The 25,513-nt window shown below is 48.9% G+C and overlaps 1 protein-coding gene across 1 annotated transcript; it reads right to left on the reverse strand.

Annotated features, from left to right (window-relative positions):
- Positions 1–340: 340 nt before the first annotated feature.
- Positions 341–25,384, reverse strand: ENDOD1 (endonuclease domain containing 1). Its single transcript, XM_035009351.1, has 2 exons — positions 25,045–25,384; positions 341–2,000 (listed from the first exon to the last, which is right to left on the reverse strand). The coding sequence occupies exons 1-2, from the start codon at positions 25,342–25,344 to the stop codon at positions 798–800; spliced, it is 1,503 nt and encodes a 500-aa protein (XP_034865242.1). The 5' UTR covers positions 25,345–25,384; the 3' UTR covers positions 341–797.
- Between the last annotated feature and the right edge of the window lie 129 nt (positions 25,385–25,513).

Raw genomic sequence — 25,513 nt, forward strand, 5'->3', positions numbered from 1 at the left:
GCAGGGCTCTGACTCTTGCAATCTCTTCTTTATACCTGAGAGGACTGTGCTACACTGTTCAAAGGGCAAACAATTTGCCCTTGCATTCAAACTTTGTTATGCCACATTTAAAACAAAATGCTTATCATTACCTAAAAGAAAAATGCAGCAAAATTCATCTTGGGAGGAAAAAAGACAAAAAACAAAAAACCCAAGCAACCTTACAGGTCCTTGGAAGCCATGGAAAGCTCAGGGATATTAGCAAATTCTTTATCCCTAAGAAAGTTATTTCAACAGGGAAGCATGTCTGCACTTCACCAAGGTCAGATGAGTTGGAGAGGAAGAGAAACAAATGAAAACGAATCGACCAACAGCATTTATATAGGTCTTGTCTTACATCTCATAACAGAAACAAGATTCCTTTCCCATTCTCTCTGAAACTCTTTGGATTAAGGTTGTCTTCTTCCTAATTCTTCCCTTCTCTGTAATTCCTAGTTATCACAAATGAACACCAGCGTATCTCAGGCGGTCCATCTAGTAGCAAAGTGAAGAAAGAGTCTAATGGTTTGGAAGTTTGCCCATATCCCACAGATGACCTACACATAATCCCACTCTCAACATCCCTCTTTGCTCAAGTCTAAATTATACCATCTTCGTTTGCAAAAACATGCAAATACCCCTACCAAAGGCCAAGATATAATGGTAATTGACAGTGAACACAAACCCATTGTAAAGACAAAATATTCCAGCTTTCTCTATTAAAAAAAAAAAAAAAATCAAATTCACTGTAACTGGACCCTCCTAGTTTTTTTTGAGTTCTATAACTCCCCCGAATTGTCAAAAGTAACCCTGTAGCCAATCCTCTTGCAGATACTAAAAATAACCTGAAGCAGGCTACCCATAGTGCCAAAAGCAGCATCAAAGAGCAGAGAGATGGTGCCACCAAGGCCCACCGCAATGTCCTTGCACACAATCGGAACCGCGCTTATGGTGTGCATGGGGAAAGTGGCCACGTCCACGAGGACTCGGACGGGAATGCCCAGAACGCGGCAAATGGCCTTCAGCAGACAACAAAGGATCCGGAGAATGGCCCTGATGATTTTGACCATGACTTTGAGTACCTTCCAGGGAATGCTCGCCAACTCTTCCCCAATGGCCAAGAAGTATGAGATGGTGGCTGAACCCAAGCGGTAAAGGCAACTTTCTAGGCCGTTAAACACCTGCTTGGTAACAAACCACAGGACATATATAACGTTCTTCAGGATGCCTACGGCAGCATAATAAAGTAACTGGAAAAGCCTGATGATGGGGGTGGCGAGGAAGCTCCTCAACTTGCCCAAAAAGCTCCTCCTCTCCTCAGATGGCTCTGGAGGTAGCAGAGCTGACCCCTGGTCCTTGGTGCTAGAGAGGGGACGAGTGCCCTCTTTCGCCTGTACCATTCGCTCTTCATCCTGGACTTGGTTAACCACTTCCAGGATTTTTTTCATTCTCTCCGTGTCCTGTTCGGTTTCGCCACAGTTGTCCCGGAAGAGCTGGGGGTTGAATGGAAGCAGCTTCTCGAGCTCTCTCACCATCACGTCCTCTATGACGTCACCGTCCTGGGCGTGCTGGACAAAGCCCATGGCCCAGCCGCCCCCGGGCGCGGCGCAGCAGGCTGCCAGCCAGACAAACGCAGGGATGGTCACTCTGTCCTTCAGTCTGTGGTCTGAGGGCACAGCGCCTGTGATGATATACAGGTCTGCCCCGCTGCCACACTGCGGGGTCAGGGCCCGCTCCATCAGGCTGTTGAGATTCAGGTACCACCGCTCCCGGAAGGACGGGACCATCGGAGCTGCGTTTGTGAGAGCGAACGTGGCCACTTCGAAATCCTTGCTAAGGGAGAACGGGTACAGCTGTCCTCTTTGGTAATCAGAGTCCAGGTAATCTGTACTCAGGGCTTGCTTGCTTCCCAGGCCACTCACAGAAGTGATGGCATCAGCTTCATCAATCACCTCCTCGAGGGGGCTGGTGGGGTCGTCGATCTGAAAGAAGAGAGCAAGTACTGAGATGCATCCTGTTCACTGGAGAGAGGGTACACTGCAATCACTTGCACTCGAAGCCAAGGCTCTAGAGAAGTCCCTAGGGCATGAACCCTCCCAGCGCCCAGGTGTGGAAGGGCTTGGCTCTCTGGTGCACACACACATCATTCTAATATCCCAGGACCCTGGTGTTTGGAAGCAGGTGCCAAATAGGCTGTTTCCTATTCTACTCCCTGTGTACTCCGCCCCTCCTCTGTGCTAACAAACCCCCCTCAAACACACACACACACAAACTGGGTATTCCATTATGAAGTCACTCTACCATATCATTTATAAGACATTAAATCCCAGGGTCTTATAATAGCCTGCTCACTGACCTCCACTGACAGACATGCCCATTATGATTCCTGCTTCCTGTCTTAAAACCAGTTTTTTAACCTATGACAAAACTTTCTTCTGCTCCCAGGCTGACGGGTATTTTAATGTCATGCATTAAAGAACCATCTGAATAGCTAAATAAAATCAGAATAACAGCTCCCTGTCACCACCACCCTTACTTAACTCTACAGAACAGCCCTGTGGGTCTTGGTAGCCTTCACTTTCTGAAGGAATGTCACTGTGTATGTAACTAAAATACCAAACTCACCTATGGGAAACTGGACTAAAAATAGTAAGTATTTGATTTAGAAAGTCTAATATATTCTTTGAAACATGGTCACGTAAAGGGCAGATGTATTTTTCCATGCTCTCTGCAGACACAGTTTAATGATCTGGTTATTGCCATCATAGTAAATTACTGACAATGCCACACCCTGAAGACAAAAATATGCCTGTGACGTAAGACGTAATTTCAGATTACATTTCTGGGTTACACCTGCCCTTCTGCGAGCACCACTAATCTTACTCTTTGGTTTCCCAGCGGAACCTCTGGACGGAGGGACAGGTACAAAGCCCTCTCTGTGTACTCTCCCTCCCTGCTGACCTGGTCCCCCTGGGCAGCCCATGTCATTTGATACAGTTCCTGTGTTTAATGGAAAATTTTTTTCCTAATCACAACATGCTAAGTAGGTTTTAGAAAAATGAACTCTCGGGGCGCCTGGGTGGCTCAGTTGGTTAAGCGACTGCCTTTGGCTCAGGTCATGATCCTGGAGTCCCGGGATCGAGTCCCGCATCGGGCTCCCTGCTCGGCGGGGAGTCTGCTTCTCCCTCTGACCCTCCCCCTCTCATGTGCTCTCTCTCATTTCTCTCTTTCAAATAAATAAATAAATAAATAAATAAATAAAAAGAAAAATGAACTCTCTCCCTCCACCAGCATCCTGCCCCATAAATAATCTTATAATAAATTCCTTTTCGAATTCAGTACCAAGAAAAAAAAATGGTTTCTCTCAATGAGTTGGTCTCTATATCGGACAGTAAAAGCTATTTAAACCCATGGGGTTTCTTTTTGTTTTGGAATTAAATGAAAGCAGACTTTCAGTTTTCCTGCCAACATGCATGTAAGAAAAAGAGACTGATAGAAAATTGCAAAGGACGGCGCCTGGGTGGCTCAGTGGGTTAAGCGTCTGCCTTTGGCTCAGGTCATGATCCTGGAGTCCCCAGATGGAGCCCCACATCGGGCTCCTTGCTCGGCGGGGAGTCTGCTTCTCCCTCTGCCCCTCACCCCACCCGTGCTCTCTTTCTCTCTCAAATAAATAAAATCTTAAAAAAAAAAAAAAGAAGAAAATTGCAAAGGAGGACTGTAGGGGAAATACTCATCCATTCAACAATATTTATTGAGCAGATATTACGTGTGACCAGTACTGTAGAAGGAAGCATTCGCATTGGTAACAACCACCACCCCCATCAACATTTCTTGAGCACCATATGCCGGGCACTCTTCTGAGAACTTCACATGTATTAAATCAGTAAGTGGCTATGCTAAGTCTTCACTCATTCAAGCTTACCCAAAAACTAGGTACTATGGTATTATCACCTTTTTGATAAATGAAGACACTGAGGCACATCAAGATTAAGCAGCCTCTTCTAGGTCACAGTGAGGGGTGGGTGGCATCACCACACAAACATGGCAAGTCCAGCCCCATGGCTGGTGTCCTTAATCATTGCTTTATGTGCCTCAAAATAGGCCTTCACAAGAAGAAATGAACCGTCTATTTGGGAAAACAAGACACAGATACAAAGTTAAATAGGAAGCCAAGAGAAAGATAACAGTGCCATGCAGGTTACCCCAAATGCTGAATAAGTGATATAAAGAAAAAGAGCACATGAATTTCAAAGGAAGGAAGGGCACCATGAATGCAGTCATGGATGATGTCTCACTTCTTGGAGAAGACAGAAGCTGAGGTGGGATTAGAAGGATGTGCAAGACTTCGATAAATGTAGAGACACAGAAAGGTCAGTAAGGCTTAACAAGACTTCTACACCAAGGCATGGGGGCAGAGACCAGCAGCCTGTGAAAAGGGGATTCTTTCTCTCTCTCTTTTTAAGACTTATTTATTTGAGAGGGGACAGGGCAGGGAGAAAGAGAGAATCTCCAGCAGACTCCCTGCTGAGCACGGAGCCTGAAATGGGGCTCGATCTCACGACCCTGAGATCACAACCTGAGCTGAAGTCAAGAGTCGGATACTCAACCAACTGAGCCATCCAGGCACCCCCGAAAACAGGATTCGAAGTAAGGAAAAGTGAAAAGCTTAATTGGAAAGGACAGCAGGAAGCAGAGTATAAATGATCTGATATACAGATAACTCATCATGGGATAATTATCACTACCAGTGAGTGCTCACTATGCACCAGGCACCACGGAAAATGCTCTACATAAAGCATCTTTTTAAATCCTAATAGGATCCCCATCACCTCAGATATGGCAAAAATTGTAAAGCAGGTTTGCAAAGGACTACAATTCAGAAAGCACTGCCCTGCTGCATTTACTCTTCACATAACCCTCTGGGCGAGGGATTATCTTCATTTGACGCACAGGAAAGTGAAAACTCACATAAGCAACGGATACAAGGTCACCCAATATGTAATATGGCAGGGCCAAGGTTTATAGCCAGCTTCTCAGACTCCAAAGCCCCAGCCCCGCGCCTCTGGGTGAGGAAGGGAGCACGAGAGCCCCAGGGTGGCCATGCTGGAGGACAGGTGGAGGACTAGAGACACCTGGGCGACACGGAGCCGCAGGAGAATCAGGCACCTGGGGTCACATCAGAAGTCAGGGGAGGAGAAAGCTTTGGCTAGAGAAGATCAACAGCGTGGCACCCGCTGCAGAGAAGAAAGGGAAGGATGGAGACAATGACCAAAGCCTTCGATGATTTGAGAATCCTTAGTGACACTTCAAAAGGCGATTTCCACTGAGGGTTCGGGAAGGAAGGCTGATGGTGAAAGTGACTGGATATGGGCAAGAGTGGACTGCAGACACAGACGGCTTGTTGAAGTCTTTAGGTAAAGGCAGGAGATGAGCAGGCCCTTCGCCGAGAAGCAGGGCTCCCAGGGATCAGCAAAGATGGTCTTCCAGCCCCCACACACGGCCCAGGGCCAGGGGCATTGGGAGGGTGGAGCTGCTGAGTCTCTGTGCATGCAAGGAGTATTTTGGGGCTCGAAGGCATCTCAGGGGCATAGTGCCACTGAGCCCCGGCCCAGTCCCTGAGCGTTTCTGGGCTGCGAAGTCCATGCAAACCTTAGGGACCTGAGGCAGCTGGCACAGATTTGCCACAGCAGAGTTTGTCACTGAGTGGGGAGGAGGAGCTATTTGTCAACAGTGACAATGGTCTGCAGAACTCAAACACGAAGCTTCAGCACTCGGCAGCAGTACTCAGCCCCCTTCTTTCCTCCTTCCTCTCGATCTCTTCTCAACTCCTCTGGGAGTTCACAAGCACCTTCTCTGTAGCAGTTCAGAGGCCTGGCAGGTACAGGGGAGACCCCTAAACCTCCTTCCCGGTATCAAGACTGCACAAGGATTTTGACGAGACAGATGACCCCACAGGGCCAGAAGACCAGAGGGTCCCAGCCAAGACCTCCAAGACCAGTTGGGGGACTGCGCCATGGGGCAAGAAAGTGGCAGCAGAGGGAAAGTATGTGTGTGCCCTGAGAGTGTGCACAGGCACAGAATGTTCCAGAACACACAGCTGCACAGAGGCTTTGCAGAGGGGTGGGATGCCAGGTGAGGAGGAGGGGAAGGTGGGAGACGCTCATAACTAGTCACCAGGATTAGTTTTAAAGAGCACACACAATGGATCCAGCAGAAAGAGATATCGGGGTGGGGGGATGGAGGTGTCTGCATGTGGATATCGGGCTCCTGTGCATTTGCTTCTTATATTTTTACAGACTGCAAGTTCCACAGACACCGGGATCGCCTCATACTTTCGCCTGCCTAAAACACGATGAGGATGCTGCATATGGTAGGTTCTAGGTAGGTGGTGGCTGATTAGTATGCTGGTGATCACGAGCACTGACGGCACAGCAGGGTGGGACAGCAAAGGGAATGCTACTGGGAGCATGTGGAGAGGAGTCAGCCGGGACGAGAGAACCTCTGCTGAGAACACAGGGGAAGAGGAAAGGGTCTGTGGGGAGTTGGGATTGGTGAGTTCTCTGCCATCATTGGGGACATGGAGGCAGAGCCTAGGGAAGGTCTGTAAGCCTCTGGAGGTCACTGTGCCGGGGAATTCAGGAGAGAGGCAAGGAAAGATGCTGGAAAGAAAGGGAGGCTCCGTAGAGGCCAGCCAGGATTAATGGGACAGGCCAGCTCTGCTTAGGCCAGGATTGTCGTTTTTGTACTTATTTTACCCACAGCCACGACCCATACTCCGAGAACAGGTTCAGAAACAGGATGAAAGGGACAGGGGGGCCTTGGCATCAGAGGCCAGGTGGGCAGGGGCCAACGGTGGTAGGTGACAGCTACGGGCACTGCTCATGAAGAGACTGAGTGTGTGCGGGTGAGGAGCAGGACAGGCTCAGAGGACGTGGACCAGGGGTCATCTAGGAGGATCATCAAAACAGTTAAAAAACTTTGCAATGATTCGGGAAGGGTGGAGTTTCCTCCCCCAGGAGAATCTGAAGCTGGGGCTAGACAGGCACTTGCGGGGCTGCTTCAGATACGATCCTATCATCAGGAGAGACCTAGTGGGCTCCTACCTAACTGGGGACAAAGAGGCTATTTCGTTTGGGGAGTTGTTTTATTTTCAACAAGAGCTAAGTCATCGAATGGGCTGACCCGTTGGTGTTCCAATTCTGTTTCTGCCCTGAGTTATGACAGACAGACAGACAGACACACACACACACACACAGACACTGAAAAGATGCTATCATCCCACTACCCACCATGGAACAGTCAGAGGGCCCCTCCTACAGGGAACAGTTGGAACATCAGATGATCTTATCAGACCTGGAGCTGGCTGGCGCAAACAGGCCCTCTCCACAGTCGCACACGGGAGAATAAACTAGACCTGAGGCCTTGGGTGAATCCTGAGAGAATGCACTCACCACGGAAAATACCCAGCTTGAGGAAAGTGCTGCCTTTCAGAAAAGGAGCGGGAGGCTGGTGGGACCACGAGAGCAGATGAAGGGTATTTGAGGAGGAATAACCCATAAGGCCTTGCAGCTCTCGGGAAAAGGAAGAAACAGAATTCCGACCCACCCACTGAAGAGAGAAAAAAAAAAAACCTCCCTGTTTGGCATCCAAAATATTCTTTATCCTCTTGGGAATAGAAACAGCTTTAGAAGACTTAGCAGGATTTTTTTTTTTTATTTTAATTTTTTCTTTTCTTTTCTTTCTTTTTTTTTGAAGGAGAAATGCAGGGCTTTCCACTTCCTGACCAGCCCTTCAGCACTCAGGCGGGCTTCCTGGTCCTCTTGGCCTTCCTCCCCGTGAATCACCCTTCCTCTGGGCCCCCAGGGCCACTCACACACCTTCCTGTGGCGGGGCGCAGCAGGCATTTCTACCTCCGGCCGCTGTGCGCCCTGTAGGTGCCCAGCATGGGTCCCCCGACCCCAGAGGTGCGAAGGCAACCCGGTGAAGGGTTCTCTCCTAAGTCAGAGGATGACAGAGCAGAAGAAAGAATACAAGGCTGTTCCAATTCCATCTCAGACTTTCCTTTGCCTTGGAAATTAAAAAAAAAAAAAAAAAGTCAATAAAAGGGAGGGATTAAAAAATGCACCAACCCTGAACAGCAATACCTGCTGGGAGGGGAGGCCTGAGGGGAGGCCAGCCGGTAGCCTCAGTGGCCTCGGGGACAAACTCCCCACGGGACTCCTCTGGTTGCTCCTTCTCGTACAAAGCGCCAAGTTTCAAACTCCTTCTGGGAGCCTACAGAAGTGTGCCGACTCCTTTAAGACCTTTCCAGAAGTGCAGTACCTTCTCAGGTTACATCATCCCTGCTCTTCTTGGTTTCCTTCCCCGTTACTCACTGAAGCCTATTTTCCACTCTCTACTCTGCTTTCTTTTCCAGAGCAATTATTCTTAGCATGTGACTGTGTGGTACAGAATTCCGAAAAGTCTGTTAAGCTGAGACATTTCCATTTCTAATTTTTTCCACCTTCTGGGTTCAGACCAGATTAGCGGTGCTCAGGTCCGGCTGCAGGTCATAATCACCGGCTGCAGGTCAGAAAGACCCTGAAGACTGTGAGACCATTTGGCTTCTAGAAGTTTCCCAGCTCTGGTTTCTTGGAGGCCTGTGTGTACCTCGGTTCCTATGTCTGTGAATCTACCAGTGATCTGTTACAACAGCCCTGCCCTTCACCTGAATGCACCTGAATGCCCTGACTGCACCCGACCTGCAGGTCAGAATATGTCCAAGCCTCACCCCGGACCAATGAAATAGGAATTCTGGGGTCGGGAGAGGGCTAGGAATCAGGATGTTTTTAAAGTTCTCCTGATGACTCTAAATTGAGAACCCACTAGGCTAGATCTTATCAGATTCTCTTTTATCCTATCAGTCTCTGGTGGAATTAACTCCTGCCCAGATGGCCACTACCAGAAATTAGTGATGTCCCATTAAATTAGTTTTCAAAATTCAGTTTATATTAGAAGCACCTTGGTCCTTGTTAAAAATGCAGACTCTTGTGCATCACCCCAGAGCTATATTCCGTAGGTGTGGAGTGGGGCTCAGAAGTGCATTTTTACCACCATCCCAGGTGAGGCTGATGCGGGGTGGGGGGCTCCATGAACCCCACACCTAAAAACAAATGTTTAAATCACCTTTGGGTAGTGCCCCCGCCGGGCTTAAGTGATTCACATGATACTTGTGATTTGTGAGAGCATTATCCACAAACTGCAAGAGCTCCGATGATAACACCAAGGGAGAGAACAAAGGATTATAGGGCCATTTAAGTCTGCCTCCTATCGGACCAGTTAGTGTTCTGATCATAAACATGTGTAAACGTGGATTTCCTGCCTTATTCATATATGGAATGAGAAGTCCATTTTTGCTATGTATACTCTTTTGAGCGTATCTCACTAGTCTAACATCTTTGATAGAATCCTATATTTCCTGGGTAAATGACAAACAGGCATATTTGTAAGTCCCCCCCCCCCAACACACAAAACTCCTCCAATCTCTTCATTCAAATCTTCCCTTACATTCAACCAAAATAGGCCAATCTGTCCCCAACCATGTGAGTTACATGGATGTCATGTGAATGCTTCCCTGGTTCCCTCTGCACCTGTGACCTCAGGGGTGGGGGTGGCGGCGCCTCCACCATTCCTCCCCACTCCTTGCCTTCCACCTGGGTGCTCGGGCCCGGCCCCAGCCTCACAGCCTCCCATGCTGGGTGGTCCCCTTTGGCCTCCCAGATCCATTCTCCACTCTTCTCCGCCCTGCTCTGTGCCCCAGGAGGGTGACTTCTAGGGACCACATCATCTGAGCTCTCGTGCCCTCTGGCTCAGCCAGGGGGCAGGTGGGGGAGACAGCGACCGGAGTATTTATTCTTTTGCTCTCCCTCCAGCCGGCTGCAGTGTTTCCAGCTCTGGCTGAGTTTTTCTGCCATCATGGCTCCCACCAGGCTCCCACCTGATCCCACAGCTTGGGATGGTGACAGCTTCCTGTAAAAATGGCTGGGCCCTAGCAGCTTTACCATATCTCGTTGACTCTCTTAATTCTCTGTAAATAATTTCTTCATTCAATTCTGTTGGTTAAGCTACTTTGAGAGTTCCATCCAGTTTCCTGCCAGGACCCTGGTTGATAGAACCTTCAGTGAGTGCTTTCCTGAGATCGGAACTCACCCAGTCTTGGGAGATTAATTGCACCTTGGGGCCTTCGTGGCCTGAGTTACACACAGAGATGGTACAGAACCAGTTCTGCTGACTAGTGGAGGTCCCTTGAGAAGTCGAATATGGCTGCGCAGGCTGGACTTTCCCAGACCACCCCCAGCCATACCAGCCCTGGTCGGTCAGTATGCTATAGTTAACTTCCATTTTTAAATTAACTATTTCAGATACTATCTCTGGAAGAGCAGCACTTCTTACCACATGATCCCCTCCTACCCACCTCCTTGCCAGTCATATCTGGCCAGCAAGCAGTCAGATGGCTCTCTCCCGGGTTTTCAATCCAAGAAACTCAGAGACTGCCAACAATCAGTGTGAAGGCTGCCATGTGCAGTTTAGGGCTGGGAGCCAGGCTGACCCATGGGAAAGCAGGAAAACCCTTAAAAGATCAGGAGGGTAGGATAAAGACCCTGAAGACTGTGAGACCATTTGGCTTCTAGAAGTTTCCCAGCTCTGGTTCCTTGGAGGCCTGTGTGTACCTCGGTTCCTATGTCTGTGAATCTACCAGTGATCTGTTACAACAGCCCTGCCCTTCACCTGAATAAGCTTGAGTAAGCGTGTGATTCATGCGCCAACTAGCCTGAAGCAAGTGCCCTGTGGGAGTTGGGGCAGGAACCTTATAGGCATGGAACCTTCCAGACACCTGGATTAAATTTCAGGAGCAAATGAAGAGATAAGGTTGTCTTGGTTCCAGAAGTCTGGGAACAGACCGGAGGGGCACCCCATGGAGCAGAGAGAAGGAATTTCTACTGAGTTCCCCAACAAAGAATGTATCAATGGGCAAAGTAACATGGAGGACAGTGTACAAGCCACCGAACTCTGTGAAGAAGCTGAGGCCAGTCATAAGAAAAGTAGCAATGGAGGGGCACCTGGGTGGCTCAGTCGGTTAAGCGACTGCCTTCGGCTCAGGTCATAGTCCCAGGGTCCTGGGATCGAGCCCCGCATCGGGCTCCCTGCTCCGCGGGAAGCCTGCTTCTCCCTCTCCTACTCCCCCTGCTTGTGTTCCCTCTCTCGCTGTGTCTTTCTCTGTCAAATAAATAAATAAAATCTTAAAAAAAAAAAAAAAAAGAAAAGTAGCAATGGAGCAGGAGTATGGGTTTTTGTTTGTAACCAGCTCAACAGTTTTATTACAGAAATCCAGGATTACACAGCACTTTAGAGTTGGCATTGGGACCCTTCTTTTTGCCAAAGGTGAGCACAACACTGACGAAGCACTGGTTTTGCATCTGCTTGGCCTCACCTGTCTTCTCCCATTTGGCCACCTGGAGAGTCTGACCTCTCACTTCCTCAGCACAGGCCAGGAAACGATTTGAGCAATAATACTCAAGGCAAACATAGGAGCCTGGGGACCCTTAGCCTGGTTGTCTCCAAGGCGGGCATGGTCGGGGAAGCCAAGGGCACTTGTTCGTCCCACATGCTTAATATACACGTACTGAGTGCTCATGTTACAATGCAGAGGACCTTCTGCATACAGTGTGACACCGTCTTCCTTACTCCCCTGTGGAATAGGGACAATTTCTTAGCCCATGTCACAGAGAGGGAACTGAGCTCCACGAAATTCAGTAACATTTCCAAGGTCACACAGCTGGTAAATGACAGAGTTAGGACTCAACCCAATTTTGTCCCTCTGTAAGACCCACCTTCTCAACCACTCTGTGTGCTCGCTCAGTCCTTGCCCCTTTGGGCCTAACAGTCTAGTAGGAGAGAATTCAGTCACGGTCATGATCTGCCTCCCTGCCTTAAGTAACAAGACACCTGCGGGAAGGGACTGGGTCTTGTTCCAGGGCCAGGTCTGAGACTCCTATTTCTTGGCTTGGTGCTGAGAACTCAATAAACGGTTTTGATGTGGATGAGAATGGCAACACCGATCACAGTGTCCATCAACAACTGGATGTCAACTCCTCCACCCCTCCTTCTTTGCAATGCTGAAACTCTAGACCCACTGACCAGGAATAATAAGTAAATGAGCAGATAATGAACAAGATGGACTTGTTTCAACCACTGCAAACCCCTATAATCCCACACCTACCTCTTAAACCCCAATTCACCGACAGAGAACAAATTTATGATACACCCTGGCCTCTGGTTGATTGTGATCACATTTATTACGTACGTAAATGGGAGGAAATACTCAGGGGCTGGCCTGTGGCAAGAACGGAGGCACAGAATGGGACCCAGTACTGACAGCAGCAAAAACAAAAAAACAAAACAAAAAAAAACAGTACCGCACCTGGTCCGTGAGCAATATAACCACTGTCAACCCAATTACGGAGTTGCCCTCATCGGAAAACTGGGAAAGGCTCAAAGCCTGTCTCCACACAAACTGAGAGCTATAAGAAATAGCCTTCCTCTGAAGCCAACTGACAAATTTACCCTTCATTTTGAAGATCATTAGAGAAGGGGACCTGACAGCCCCTAAACCCTTTCCCACAGCATAGTAACTCTCGCTATTGGGAAATGGCTTATTTGCTTCCAACCTAAACCCTCCTCGAACTATTAAATCTTACCCTGTGTCTTCAGCACAAAAAAGACAGCATGTACTTCTCAATGTTGTGTAATAAATATGATTTGAGGCTAGTAAATTCTGCCCTCAGGCAAAATCATTTCCATTTGTTCAAACTTTTCTCCTGGGTTTTATGAATGTCATTTTTTTTTAAGATTTTACTTATTTATTTGACAGAGAGAGACAGAGAGAGGGAGAGAGCACAATCAGAGGGAGCGGCAAGCAGAGGGAGAGGGAGAAGCAGGCTCCCCGCTGAGCAGGAGCTCAATGCGGGGCTTGATCCCAAGACCCTGGGACCATGACCCAAGCCGAAGGCAGACGCTTAACCGACTGAGCCACCCAGGCACCCTGAATGTCGCTAATCTTCAAGTTCTTCTAAATGTGAGACTATATGGCAGCAGGGCTTAGGAACAGAACCAGATTAGAAATGAGGAGACTGGTCAGCTCTGCCACTGACTGGCTTCCTCACATTGGGCAGGCCAGTGAGTCCCCCATAAGAGGACAAGGATCACCACTGCCCAGGAACACAGGAAGGGGCAAGAAGGTAAGATTATTTCAGGCCACCCATGAGTTATCTAGACACTGACTTGAATAAATATGATGAAGTAGACTTTGCATGTGAGGGCCCCAAGCATTCTGTCTTTTCTTTTCTTTTTTTTTTTTTTTTTAAAGATTTTATTTATTGATTTGAGAGAGAGAGAGCAAGAGCAGAGCAAGGGGCACAGGGAGAAGCATACTCCCCGCTGTGCAGAGAGCCAGACATGGGGCTCCAGGATCATGACCTGAGCCGAAGGCAGACGCTTAACCGACTGAGCCACCCAGGTGCCCAGGCCTTCCATTTCTAAATTAAATAAATTATTTCTATTCATGTGCAAATCCACTCATCAAGAGCCCCTTCACTTTCCCACTCCATGGGTATGGTTAGCTGTGGCTTGGGGATCCAAAAGAGTGTTGAACCTTGTTGACTAGAATCAAGGGTCTGAGAGCCTATATGTGTCTCTATGTGAACAGAAATTTCTGGAATGTTGGGGCGCCTGGGTGGCTCAGTCATTAAGCGTCTGCCTTCGGCTCAGGTCATGATCCCAGGGTCCTGGGATCAAGTCCCATATCGGGCTCCCTGCTAGGCAGGAAGCCCACTTCTCCCATTCCCCCTGCTTGTGTTCCTGCTCTCACTGTCTCTCTCTGTCAAATAAATAAATAAAATCTAAAAAAAAAAGAAATTTCTGGAATGTTAGCACATACACATACACAAACTGTAAAGGTTAGCTGTCTGTGAGAAATGAGATCCTTTTCTTTATAGACTTCTAAAATGCTCAAAAAATATTTTTACCATAAGCATATATTACTTTTCTAATTCTAAAAACCCTTAGTATTATAAATAATGGCCATTACTATATATTAAAAGGGTTAGTTGAAAATTGTCTGTAGGTCTAGATCTAGGACTGCTGGGCTGCAACAGGACTAGGATTGCCCACGTTTCAAATTTCACTGTTGCTGTTCAGTCCATATTTGCTAAGTGCTCCACACTGAGCAACATTTCTTCATCACTTATGAACTGCTGGCCTGAAGCAAGACCAGGGGCTGGCAAGCTACAGCCTGTGAAACTAAATCTGACCGACCACCACTTTTCATAAATAAAGTTCCCTTGGAACACAGCCACGTTCACGTTCATTCATTTATGTATTATTCTCTGGGGCTGTTTTTGTGTGAAAACAGCCCAGTTGAATAGTTGTGTCAGAGACTTTATGGCCAACAAAGCCTAAAATACTTCCTATTTGGCCATATACAGAAAAAGTGTGCTGGTCCTTGTGTTAGAGACTGAGGCTCAGACAGTGAGCAACGAGAGCCCTGCACCTTCCCTCGTGGAACTTCAAGTCTCACTGGGTGGCACTCAGTTACACAAATACATGTGTAACTGTGACACACTAGCAAAGAAAGGTGAGGTCTGGTGCTACTAGAGAGTATTCTGGGCAGTTGCCCTATTCTGAAATATCGTGAAAGACAAAATGCAAAACAAAACAGCAGATACATAGGTCCTTTGATGGGAATTAGGAAAACAGCGGCACCACCCTCATAGAAATGAGCCGAAGTGGCTGGAGGTAAAGGACTCGCAATGTGTGTGGCCCCAGGATAAGGCTGGGTGGGGAGTGGGAGATACACATGCAGGACTCTGGACATCACGATAAGGACTCATCTTTATAGGAAGAGAAATGGGGAGCCCTGGAGGCTTTCCAGGGAGGCTGTTGGAGGCACGACGGGATTGATGATCTGAGAGGATTTCTCTGGCTCCCAAAGGGAGTAAGTTTAGAGATGTGGGTAGGAGGAATTAACCAGGGAGGAAGCTGTTTGCAGAGGCCTAGAGGAAGATGAAGGGAGCTTGGACCTCTGCATGCAGATGGCCGGGATCACAGGGGGGAGGTCTGTCCAATGAAGGAAGTGCAAGAGCAAGTTCATCAACCATCCCGAACAGTGCCCTTGGCCATGAAGGAGGCATCTGTCATCATGGGTGGTTCGTAAGCTCGCCTTTCCCTTCCCCAGGCTTCCGTGCATCCTGAGACTATGGTGGATGACCAGTCTTTCAGAAACATCAACGGTGGCCATTTCCTTACCTGGCCCTGTTCAGTCATGTGTCCTGGTCAATTCACTCAAAACACTGATGTGATATGGGTCAACTTCTTCCCTCAGTTATAAATATTAAAATGATGATAAGGGGACTTCCTGAAACCAATGCTACCATCTCCCAGACACAGCGGGAAGGCTCATTTACCAAGCTGGGTGAATGCCAGGTTACCTAGGACATAAGGGCAAAGGTAAGAATGTGCACTGGGGAGAGGATGTCAGTTTACTAACAGCCATAAAGGAAAAGGGAATTTCTGTCCTTTCAAGGACGTGGGGTGTGCTGAGTTGGAGAGAAGGTCCTCTCCTGGTCCCAAAGCAGGGTGTATGACATTACCGGGGTATGAAGTTTCAGAATGTGCTGGGTTCAGCTGCCTTTCCTACTCTGGGGAACCAGGCTGGGGGCATTGGAGGGACTCGAGCTCTCTAGGCTGAAGGATGGATGAGTGGGTCCTCCCTCTCTGTTCCAGAGGTGGGGCTCTGGAGGGTGTGCTTTGCTTGCACCGCCCCCCCCCCCCCCGCCCTGGGGCAGCTGGCACCTGGTCAGGAGCTGGGCTCGCCTCAGGCTCATGCATGGCACCCAGCCCACTTCCAGCAGCAACAGCTCCACACCCCCACAGATGCAAGAGCCCTCCCTTATGCTGGCCACACTCACTGAGACGCAAGGGACAATACTTGTTGCCAGACAGTTTTTAGATGATCCCCCCCCCCACCAACCCTATGGAGAATGTCTGTCTGCATAATGGCCACGGGCAGTGCTCACGATGGATCGACGGATCGGAACAGAGCACAACTGCAAAAGGGAGCCAACAGCACCCTCCACCCAGCACAGCGCTTACGGCTCCGGTAACCTGCCGTGGTTTCAGCACGAGTGTGCACCTGGAGGCCGTGAGCGTCCACGGTCATCGGCACACGGCCGTGGGGCTGGGAACATGCTCTGGTCTATGAAGTCCTGATAAAGGAATCTGTGAGCTTTGCAAAGAGGAGCTTCACTCAGGAGAGGGAAATAGGAACTCCCCCGTACGTTAACGGGTTTGCTAAGAGAGGCAACTCCATGGGCTCTCTGATGTCAGAGAGCCCCAGTCCCACGCTTCCTAGCTGTATGAGCATGGAAGAGTAACCCACCCTCTCTGTGCCTCAGGAGCCTCCTCTGTCCAAGGAGGATAATGACAGCCCTATTTCCTATGGCTGCCCTGAGGATTACATGAGCTCACACGTGAATCAGGCCTGGAAGAGCACCCAGGGTGGTAAGTAAGCATGAGTGAGCACCATCCTTCAGCCCTACCTGAAGCTCCGCAGAACACCGAGAGGCATCTCGTACTTAGCACGTCTAACACTCCTTCTCCGGGATCCTCGTCTTATTCACGGCAACCCCATTCTTCCAGTTGTTCTGGCCAAAGTCCCTGGGGTTGTCTGCCACTCCTCCCGTTCTCTCATTCTTGGCTCTCCCTTCAAATTATACCCAGAACTAGACCGCCACCCCCAGTGGTCCAAGCCTCCACCGCCTCTTGCCAGATATTGAAAGCTCCCATCTGGCCTCTCTGCTTCTGCCTTTGAACCCACATGGTCTGTTCTCAATGCAAGTGGCCAAAGTGATCCTATTAAAATGTAAGTCAGAACACATCAAACCCCACCCCCCAAAGTCGGCAGAGTGGCGTCCCGTCCCACATGGAGTAAAAGCCAAATCCCTTACAAACAGCCCAGAAGCCCTACATGGTCTGTTATCTCCCACCCCACCTCTCTGACCTCATCTCCTGCCTCTCTCCTCATTAATCCTTCTTGTGCCACATTGGCCTCTTCCTCAAACATGAGGAACACTCCTGCCTCAAGGCCTTTGCACTTACTGTTCTCTCTGCCTGGAACATCCTTCCCCCAGATACCTGCATGACTGGCTTTGTCCCTTCCTTCAGGTTTGTACACAAAGTCACCTCCACAGTGATACCTTCCCTGAAAACCCTTTGAAAACTTCACTTTTTCCTTGATAGCTCATATCCTCCTGCCTTGCTTTACTTTTCTTCTTAGCACTTTCACTATTTAACATGTTATGTTTTTTATTTATTTATTTTATCGCCTGTGTTCTCTGTTAGATAGTAAGCTCCACGAGAGAAGGTATTTTTGTCTGTTTGATTCACTGCTCCATTCCCAGGGCCTAGAACAGTGCCTGATACACAGCAGATGCTCCAGTAAATATTTGTTGACTTGGGGAATTCATTGATAGAGGACCCAGGGCCTTATTAAAGCATTAGGCGTTCCTGCCAACTGAAACTCAATCAAAACTCAAAACCAATCATCCCTAAAATTAAGGTACAAGTCGACTGGAACATGTAATTTAACTTTTATCTTCAAACACTATTTCAGCCACCTGTTTACTCTGCAAAATGAAATGTACCCATATTTTTCATCTTGATTCAAAGTATAGGATGTCCTCAGCCTGACCTCTTTGGATGGAGCCACACTCTGTCCGGCACTGGGTCAATAGAGGCATGACTGGAATACTAATGGTGCTTCTATTTTTGGTTCACGCCATGAGTCAGTTTCTTTTCTATTTCTCCTTCCTTTCAGTGGCTAACTAGATATATCAAGAGGCAACAAATTATGGCTGCCACAGATGCCACGTTCCATGGGGCCGATAGGTTACGTGGCCACTCTGGAGACATGATATACAACTTGAAGGGGGACCGTACTCTTGAATGAACGGTAATTCTAGGAGAAAGACCAGATCACAGGAAGCGAAAGCTACTGGCGGATGGGAGGATTTATTTTCTCATATTCTTACTTGTTAAAAGTTTCACTGACAGTTTAAAAGGAAGAGAAATCTGAAACCCAAAGAATAAAATCTTTATTCAGGGAAAGCTCCATTGAATCACCATGAGCTCATAACTGAGCTAAGAATAATCTGAAGCCGAGATTTTCAGAATGGCCCATTCCAAAGCAAAGCCACAAATCATCCAAAGAACTAGATGAATTCAGTAAAATGAAAATAAACTAACAACCCTAGTCAGTCAATTTGGAATCTGGAGAGAAAATACGAACACCGTCACTGGAAGACCTCACACTCGAGTGGAAAGGAGAGTAAGAGCTTGGGAATCGGGCAGCCGTAACTTCCAATCCAGGCTCTGCATCTAGCAGCTGTGTGACCATGGGTAAGTGGCTTCACCACTCTGAAGCTCAGTTTCTTAAACTATAAAACATGGATCACAATATCTAGTTATATGAATGAGTTAATTTGTGAAGACCCTTGTCCATAGTGAGGGAATCAGTAAATGACATCTCCTTCCCTGGACTGTCCAAATTTCAGTCTGAACTGAAAGAATGGTGTACAGCGATGTCACCCCTGAACTGTTTCAGGACAAAAGGGCCCTAAAATGTTCTGCCAATGTAGGGCAAGTCCCTTAACTTGCTCCTGAGAACGACCACAAATCAAACAGAAACACTGAATTCAAAGAGGAAGAAAAACCTAGAAGAGGAGAAAAATTCAAGGAAAGAGAGCCTAAGTGACTTCTGTTTTTGCTATGTGCACCCCAGTGAGGAAGAAATTGTGAGTGATTGACTTTGGAATCATCCCTTTGAGTCAGCCGCTTCCCAGACTTACCCAGACTCAGCGCCATCGATTGCAGTGCCATTGCCATTGCTCACTATTTGTTTTGTGACAACACACCTCTTGGTGACTCAGCACAAGGAGGGTGGAGGTATCTCTGGCACCAATTTTATTTTTGTTCTTTCAATCACCCAAATCCATCCATTCATCCATCTATCCATTCAGTCTCTCACCAAAGCTCTTTCTAAGCACCTGTTGTATGATATGAAATATATGCGGCCCAGTTTGAGAAGATACACAGATGCTTTACATTTTAAGAGAGCTGTAGGACTGTAAGAGTCACCTGTCTAATCCAACATTCCATTTGTGTGTATTTGTGTATGTCTTACACCTATATATTATGTGACTCTTGATCTCGGGGTCATGGGTTCAGGCCCCACAATGGGCACAGAGCTTACTTAAAAAAATTAAAAAAAAAAATTTTAAAGGTAATAAAAAAGGGGGGCTGACTCAGTCAGCAGAGCACACAACTCTTGATCTCAGGGTTGTGAGTTCAAGGCCTATGGTGGGTGTACAACTTACATATATTTGTTTAATGTAAAAACACCAGGGCACCTGGGTGGCTCAGTCAGTTAAGCATCCAACTCTTGATTTCAGCTCAGGTTGTAATCTCGGGGTCATGAGATCGAGTCCCAAGTCAGGCTCTACACTGCGTGAAGCCTGCTTGGGATTTTCTCTCTCCCTCTGCCCCCATCCCCCGCACTCTCTCTCTCTAAAAAAAAAAAAAGTACTAATACCTATTAGAGTAAGACCTTAGTAAAGTAGACACATTAATATTTCCTAAGACCTTACCAGATTCCAGGTACCATGCTACAGGTTTATGTGTGTTACTTTGGTCATTTGTCACAACCACTACATGAAATTAAATACTGTTGTTGCCTCTAATGAACAGATGAGAAAAACAGGACTGGAAGAATTTAAGGTCACCATAGCCTATAAGCAGCAGAGCAGGAGGTCTGAATTCAAGTCTCCTAACTAGAAAGTATGTATCAGAATTGTCCTGTTTGCTGCACAGGGATTTAGGTGTATGATGTCTTCGATGTATCTGTTCTCTGACACAATGACAAAGGGACTGATGTTAGAATAAAGGCCTGTCTAACAGTTTCAGGGTGTGTGTAGGCGAGAAGCCACTGATAGAAATTAAAGATCCAGAACTTAATCAAGGTTCTAACTTGTGATCACTGTTCACAGGCATTGACTAGGATTTGAAATATGGCCTCATGGGCGCTTCAGGACAATGCTTTTGTAGTTAACCAGAATCTACCCTTCATTCCAGAGCCACTGGCACCTAAGCAACATTTATGTGGCCAAATTTGTGCTCCCACTTGCCCTACTAACTATTGGAACGAGAAATGAAGTAGAAATTAAGATCCCCATATAAAAGATGAGAATTAAAAACCTATGGCCATTAATGCAGTGGATTCCCTATGAAGTCAAAGAATCTCCATGATATATTCAAAGAGCACTGGACTAAGAGCAAATAGTCATGAGTTCAAACCCAAGCTGTGTGACCCTGGGCACATCACTTAACCCCTCTGAGCCCATTTCCTCATCTCTACAGTGAAGACAATGACATCTACCTCAGAGTATTTTTGTAAGATTAAAGAAGTGTAAGCTGAATACGAAGCCAGATCCGTTCAGCATTCATCTTTATAAAATGGTAGAGTCTTCTATGATGGCCTCCAGCATGAACTGACAATGCACTTTGGTAACGCATCACTTAGACTTCACTCAAAAATTCTTCCATTAAATGGAAAGGAATTGAGAGACTAAAAGGTTTGAGGCTCCCTGTACTAAACCAGAACCCAGTTCTCAGGTCTCTGAAGTCTTGACTAGAAATCTTCTAAAGCATCTCCACCATGCTAATGGGGGAACATTTTCTCACCTTTTTTTCCTTTTCCCCATTCTCTATTTATTTATTTACTTATTTATTAAGATTTTATTTATTTATCTATTTGACAGAGAGAGAGAGAGCATGAGCAGGGGGAAGGGCAAGGGGAGCGGGAGAAGCAGGCTCCCCACTGAGCAAGGAGCCTGATGTAGGACTTGATCCCAGGACCCCGGGATCATAACCTAAGCCAAAGGCAGACATTTAACCAACTGAGCCACCCAGGCACCCCCCATTCTACCTACTACAGCCCGCTGTTCTCTGCTTCCTCCAGAGTTCTCCTTCTGTCCCTCAGAAGATTCCATTTAAATTCTTCCAGTGTGGGTGGACATGGGATCCTGTGTCTGACACCAAAGAGCTATTGTCCAGAGAAGAGATCCAAATCATTTGGGGTCATTCCAAAGGCCAGAGCTGGGACTAATGGGGTGGACTTAGAAGAAAGTTCCAGCTCTGCATATGGAACATGATTGTATGAGCGGCTGCTGGCCAGCTATGGGGCAAGCCTCTGAAGCAGTATATGTCCCAGCAGGAAAGCTCAAGCAGAGCATCGCACCCGCTGCTGCCTGACCTAGCTCAACAGCAAATTATTTTGTTCAACCCTTGTTGAGAGACTCTCTGTGTCCCCGGAACTAGTGACATAAGCATGATGAGTGAGGTGCAGCGTTCACCTCTCAGGGTCACACTGAGGAGACCGACACACAAGCAGGTAATTATAAAACAATGTGGGCAGGGACGCCTGGGGGGCTCAGTCGGTTGAGCATCTGCCTTTGGCTCTGGTGATGATCCCGGGGTCCTGGGATCGAGCCCCACATTGGGCTCCCTGCTCAGTGGGGAGCCTGCTTCTCCCTCTGCCTGCCACTCCCCCTGTTCATATTCTCTCTCCCTCTCTCTGACAAATAAATAAATCTAAAAAAAACAAACAATGAGGGGAGTACAAAAAAGAAAGAAATTATCAGAGTACTGAGCCATGGAGCTAAATCAGGTGCGCAGTTCTTTCTAGAAGAGATGGTACCTCGGCAGGCTTAAAGGATGGGGGAGGGGAAGAAGTGAGGGGCAAGATGGGGCAGTACAGAAAGGGGATTCGGAGCAAAAGGATTGAGCATGAGGACAGAAGCAGAAGTGACAAACAGTACAGTTTCTGAGAGGCATGCCCAGCAGCGGGATAATGCTAGAACATAAAATGTGAGGGCGTGGAGGAGTGAGAACCAAGGCTGGAGCTGGAGACAGGAGCCAGGACGTGGAGAGCCTTGTTAAACTGCATCCTGCAGGATAAACTTGGTCCGGTAGGTGTTGGGCAGCCAACACCTAGAGGTTTTAAGCTCAAGAGTGACTAAGTTTCTGTGATCTTCAATTTTGGTGTTTTTTCCCAAGGGAAACTGCAGGACAGCTGTGAAAGCTGCTGAACTGGGCTGAGGGAGCCCCCAGGGCCAGCACAGCCCTGCCTGACTCATCGCTCAAAGCAAGTACTGAGCTCCTTTGGCCTCCCGCCTCTTCCTTCCCTGTCTGCTGGGCCTCTTGGTAAAGCTGACTTCAAAAAAAGGTGATGTGGGCACAAGGCAGCTCAGCATTACAAAGTGCTCTGAAGAAGTCCACAGTTAGCCCTGAGTGGGGACCTTGGCTGGGAGGCAGGCCTTGGGATGCAGGCTGCAGGGGAGAGGGGGGGGGTCAGGTTTGCTGCAGTGTGTTCCAGAGCCCGCCTGCATCTCATCTTGCAGCTTTTCCTCCCTCTCTCCTTCCACCCCTCCTTCCTGATATCCTCTGGCTCCTGACTGAGGCTGGGGTAGGAAGGAGGCGGACATGAGCCCATCGTGCGGGGAAAGCATCAGCCACTGCCACCATTCTGACCTCCCCAGCTGGGAACTCAATGGCCTCCTGTCCTTTTCTAAACCACTGTTCATCTCCCCTCTCAAGCTGCCATTTGGAACAATGTCCCCCCTCCCTCCCCATCCTCTTTTACCTCCCCAGTGCCATTCCTCATTTCCTGCCCCCAGGGGCCCAGGGTCTCCTGTGCCTCTGTAACTTGGTTCTACCCCCAAAACTTGCTCCTTTGTGACTCCTTCTGTAACTGCATCAATGGCTCTGCCTCACGAAGCCTTCCTTGATTATTCCTTCATACCTGCCCTCTCCCTTCCGTTATCCCCCTCTGTTTGCAACACTTGAGCAGACTGTCACCTACATACTTCTACTAGTTCAGGAGCTCCAACCACTCCCCATGCACTAATCCCTGAATGTGCATTTCTCACTTTTGGTGTTCCCTCCAAAACATCAGGAGGCTTGGAATGTCCTCCTCCTCTTTGTCTCTCTTCTGAACTCTCTGCTTCCGCCTCCAGGCACAACACAAATGTCACCCTGACCCCAAGGCTTTCCCCTCTCACCTCCAAGAGAGATTAAATCTAATAGGACTTTGTTTACCTTTATGAAAGTATAGGCTTTGCTTATGTCCTAACAATAGGTAGGACTTATGTGCCAGGCATCTCTCAGAGAACTTTATATAGTAACTCATTTAATCCTCAAGGCCACCCTGTTATTAGCTCCAGGATAGCCTGCCCAAGTTTACAGCTCGTCAATAAAAACATTCTCGAACCCACATTGCTTGGCTCTAATCAGTTGTTTTGCTCGTCTCCACCCAGCAGGCTTCTTCACCTGCACACCAGGAAGCCTTGGAGTCCAAGAGCTACCCTCTCTTCTCCTGGTTCCCTATGTGCCTGGCACCCAGCAGGTGATTACTAAATGTGCTCTGAATTCAATGGAAATTTAGCACGCATTCCTGTGTCTTCCTCACTTGTATGTTCTGTCTCCTTGAGCCGTCCAGAAGATCCTCAAGGAGAAAGGCCTAGGTCATCTGTTTCTTGACAGGCCCACAATTGTGATGTATAATGAATTGCGGGATACGCAGAGAGCTTGAGGGGTGCAGCTGGGGACAAACTAATTGTAGATTAATATATGTCTTACATGTGTACAGTTTACAAAGGCTTTTTCACACATGCCTGATCTCCTAGGTCCTGACATCAAGGAGACAGCTATGGATTGGACACGGACAGGAAGAGAAGACTGAGGTGTAAGATGACGTGAGTCCCGGCCAAGCTCTCAGAGCTAGAAATACCTGGATGACATACAGGGATTACAACCCAGGGCTCGGAAAGAAGCACCTGAAAGCCACAGTCTGTTCACCCATATGGTTTTAGCCAGCTTTGGCCATCAGGAGTGGGTGGGCTCAGTGAGTAGCTCTGCCCCCTGCCAAGGTGGTCTTGACGGCTGGGACAGGTACAGGGTGGGAGGAGGCGGGTGAGAGGCGGAGAACACACCCAAGGGGAGCCTGGCTGGGTCTGCAGAGAGGAGGCCAGCTATGCAGAGGTGGGGCAGGATGCGTTAAGGCAGGTTCAGCAGGGCCCCTGGGGACCTTCCGCAGTGTTTGGTCACCCTCGCCAGCCAGTACAGAACACTCACGACATGGTTTCCAAGTGGTCTGATAATACAGATATGAAGAGTCGGGTAAAACTAGTTTGCCCTTCCCACTAGCTGGAGATGGTCAGTTTCCCTATTTCTAACTATCCCATGGCATTTCTAAAACTATGTACCTTGATTGTCCTAACTCAACAGAACTTCAGGTCGAATTTACTCCATGTCCTGTGCACAAGGGGTTTTCAGGTTCAGGTGGCCTCTGCAGAAGAGCAGCTTTTCCATAAGTAGAAAGGGCAGTGAACCTCTAAGCCAAAACACCTGCCCCAACTTACCAGCTGGGCAGACTTCCACAAGTCTCTTCACTCCCTGGGCCTTGATCGCCCCTTCTGCAAAATGGGCACGAAAACGCCCACCACCTACCCGGGGGGGGGGCCCAAAGAACTATGGCAACGACCTGCGCCAAGGCCTGTGGGCTCCCAGCCTAGGCTTTCCGCTGATCTGAACTGTCCATCTCACGCTCCTCACCGGTCAGGAAATGAATGAGACACCGCAGACGTCTACCCCGAAATGTAGGGGAGAACCACCTCCCACTGGGGACCGCGGGGCCCCCGCGGCTTAAGCGGAGGCTCGCGGACCGCCAAGCCCCGGCTGCGGCTTAGACAGGGGTGCGGCGGCGTGGCTCGGAAACCCGGGGTTCCCGACCTGGCCCCGAAGGCGCGGGGGCTGCCTTTCCCCGCCCCCGGGGGCCAGCCCCGCGCCCGGGCTCGGGCTCGGGCTCAGCTCGCTCACCTGCGGCTCCACCAGCCAGCGGGGCTGGGCGCCGGCGGCCGCGGGGCGCGCGGCGCGGAACGCCGAGTACACGGGGATGCGGTCCCGGCGGCTGTACAGGGTGGCGAAACGCTCGGCGCCCTCGAAGCGCTGACAGACCTTCACGTGGGCCTCGGCCGCCAGCCCCGCCGGCGGGGTCCCGGCGTAGAAGAACCGGTCGCATTCGCCGAAGCCGGCTTCCTCCTCGCCCACGAGCCGGCCTTCCAGCAGCCCGGCCAGGGCGAGGAGGCTGCCCAGCGCGAGGCAGCGCGCGGGCCGCATGGCGGCCTCTGCGGGCGCGGCGGGCCGAGCGGCGGCTGGGGCGGGGTGGGGGGATGGGGGTTGGAGTGTGATGGGTTCTCGGAGGTTGAAGTGTCTAGTTTGCCTCCTGCTTTCAAGGCTCCCGTGAAGGTCTGTCAGCGCTTCGAGGGCGCCGAGCGTTTCGCCACCC

Source organism: Mirounga leonina, unplaced genomic scaffold (genome assembly GCF_011800145.1).
Source record: "Mirounga leonina isolate KUSES-001 unplaced genomic scaffold, KU_Mleo_1.0 Mir_153, whole genome shotgun sequence".
Classification (NCBI taxonomy): Eukaryota; Metazoa; Chordata; class Mammalia; order Carnivora; family Phocidae; genus Mirounga; species Mirounga leonina.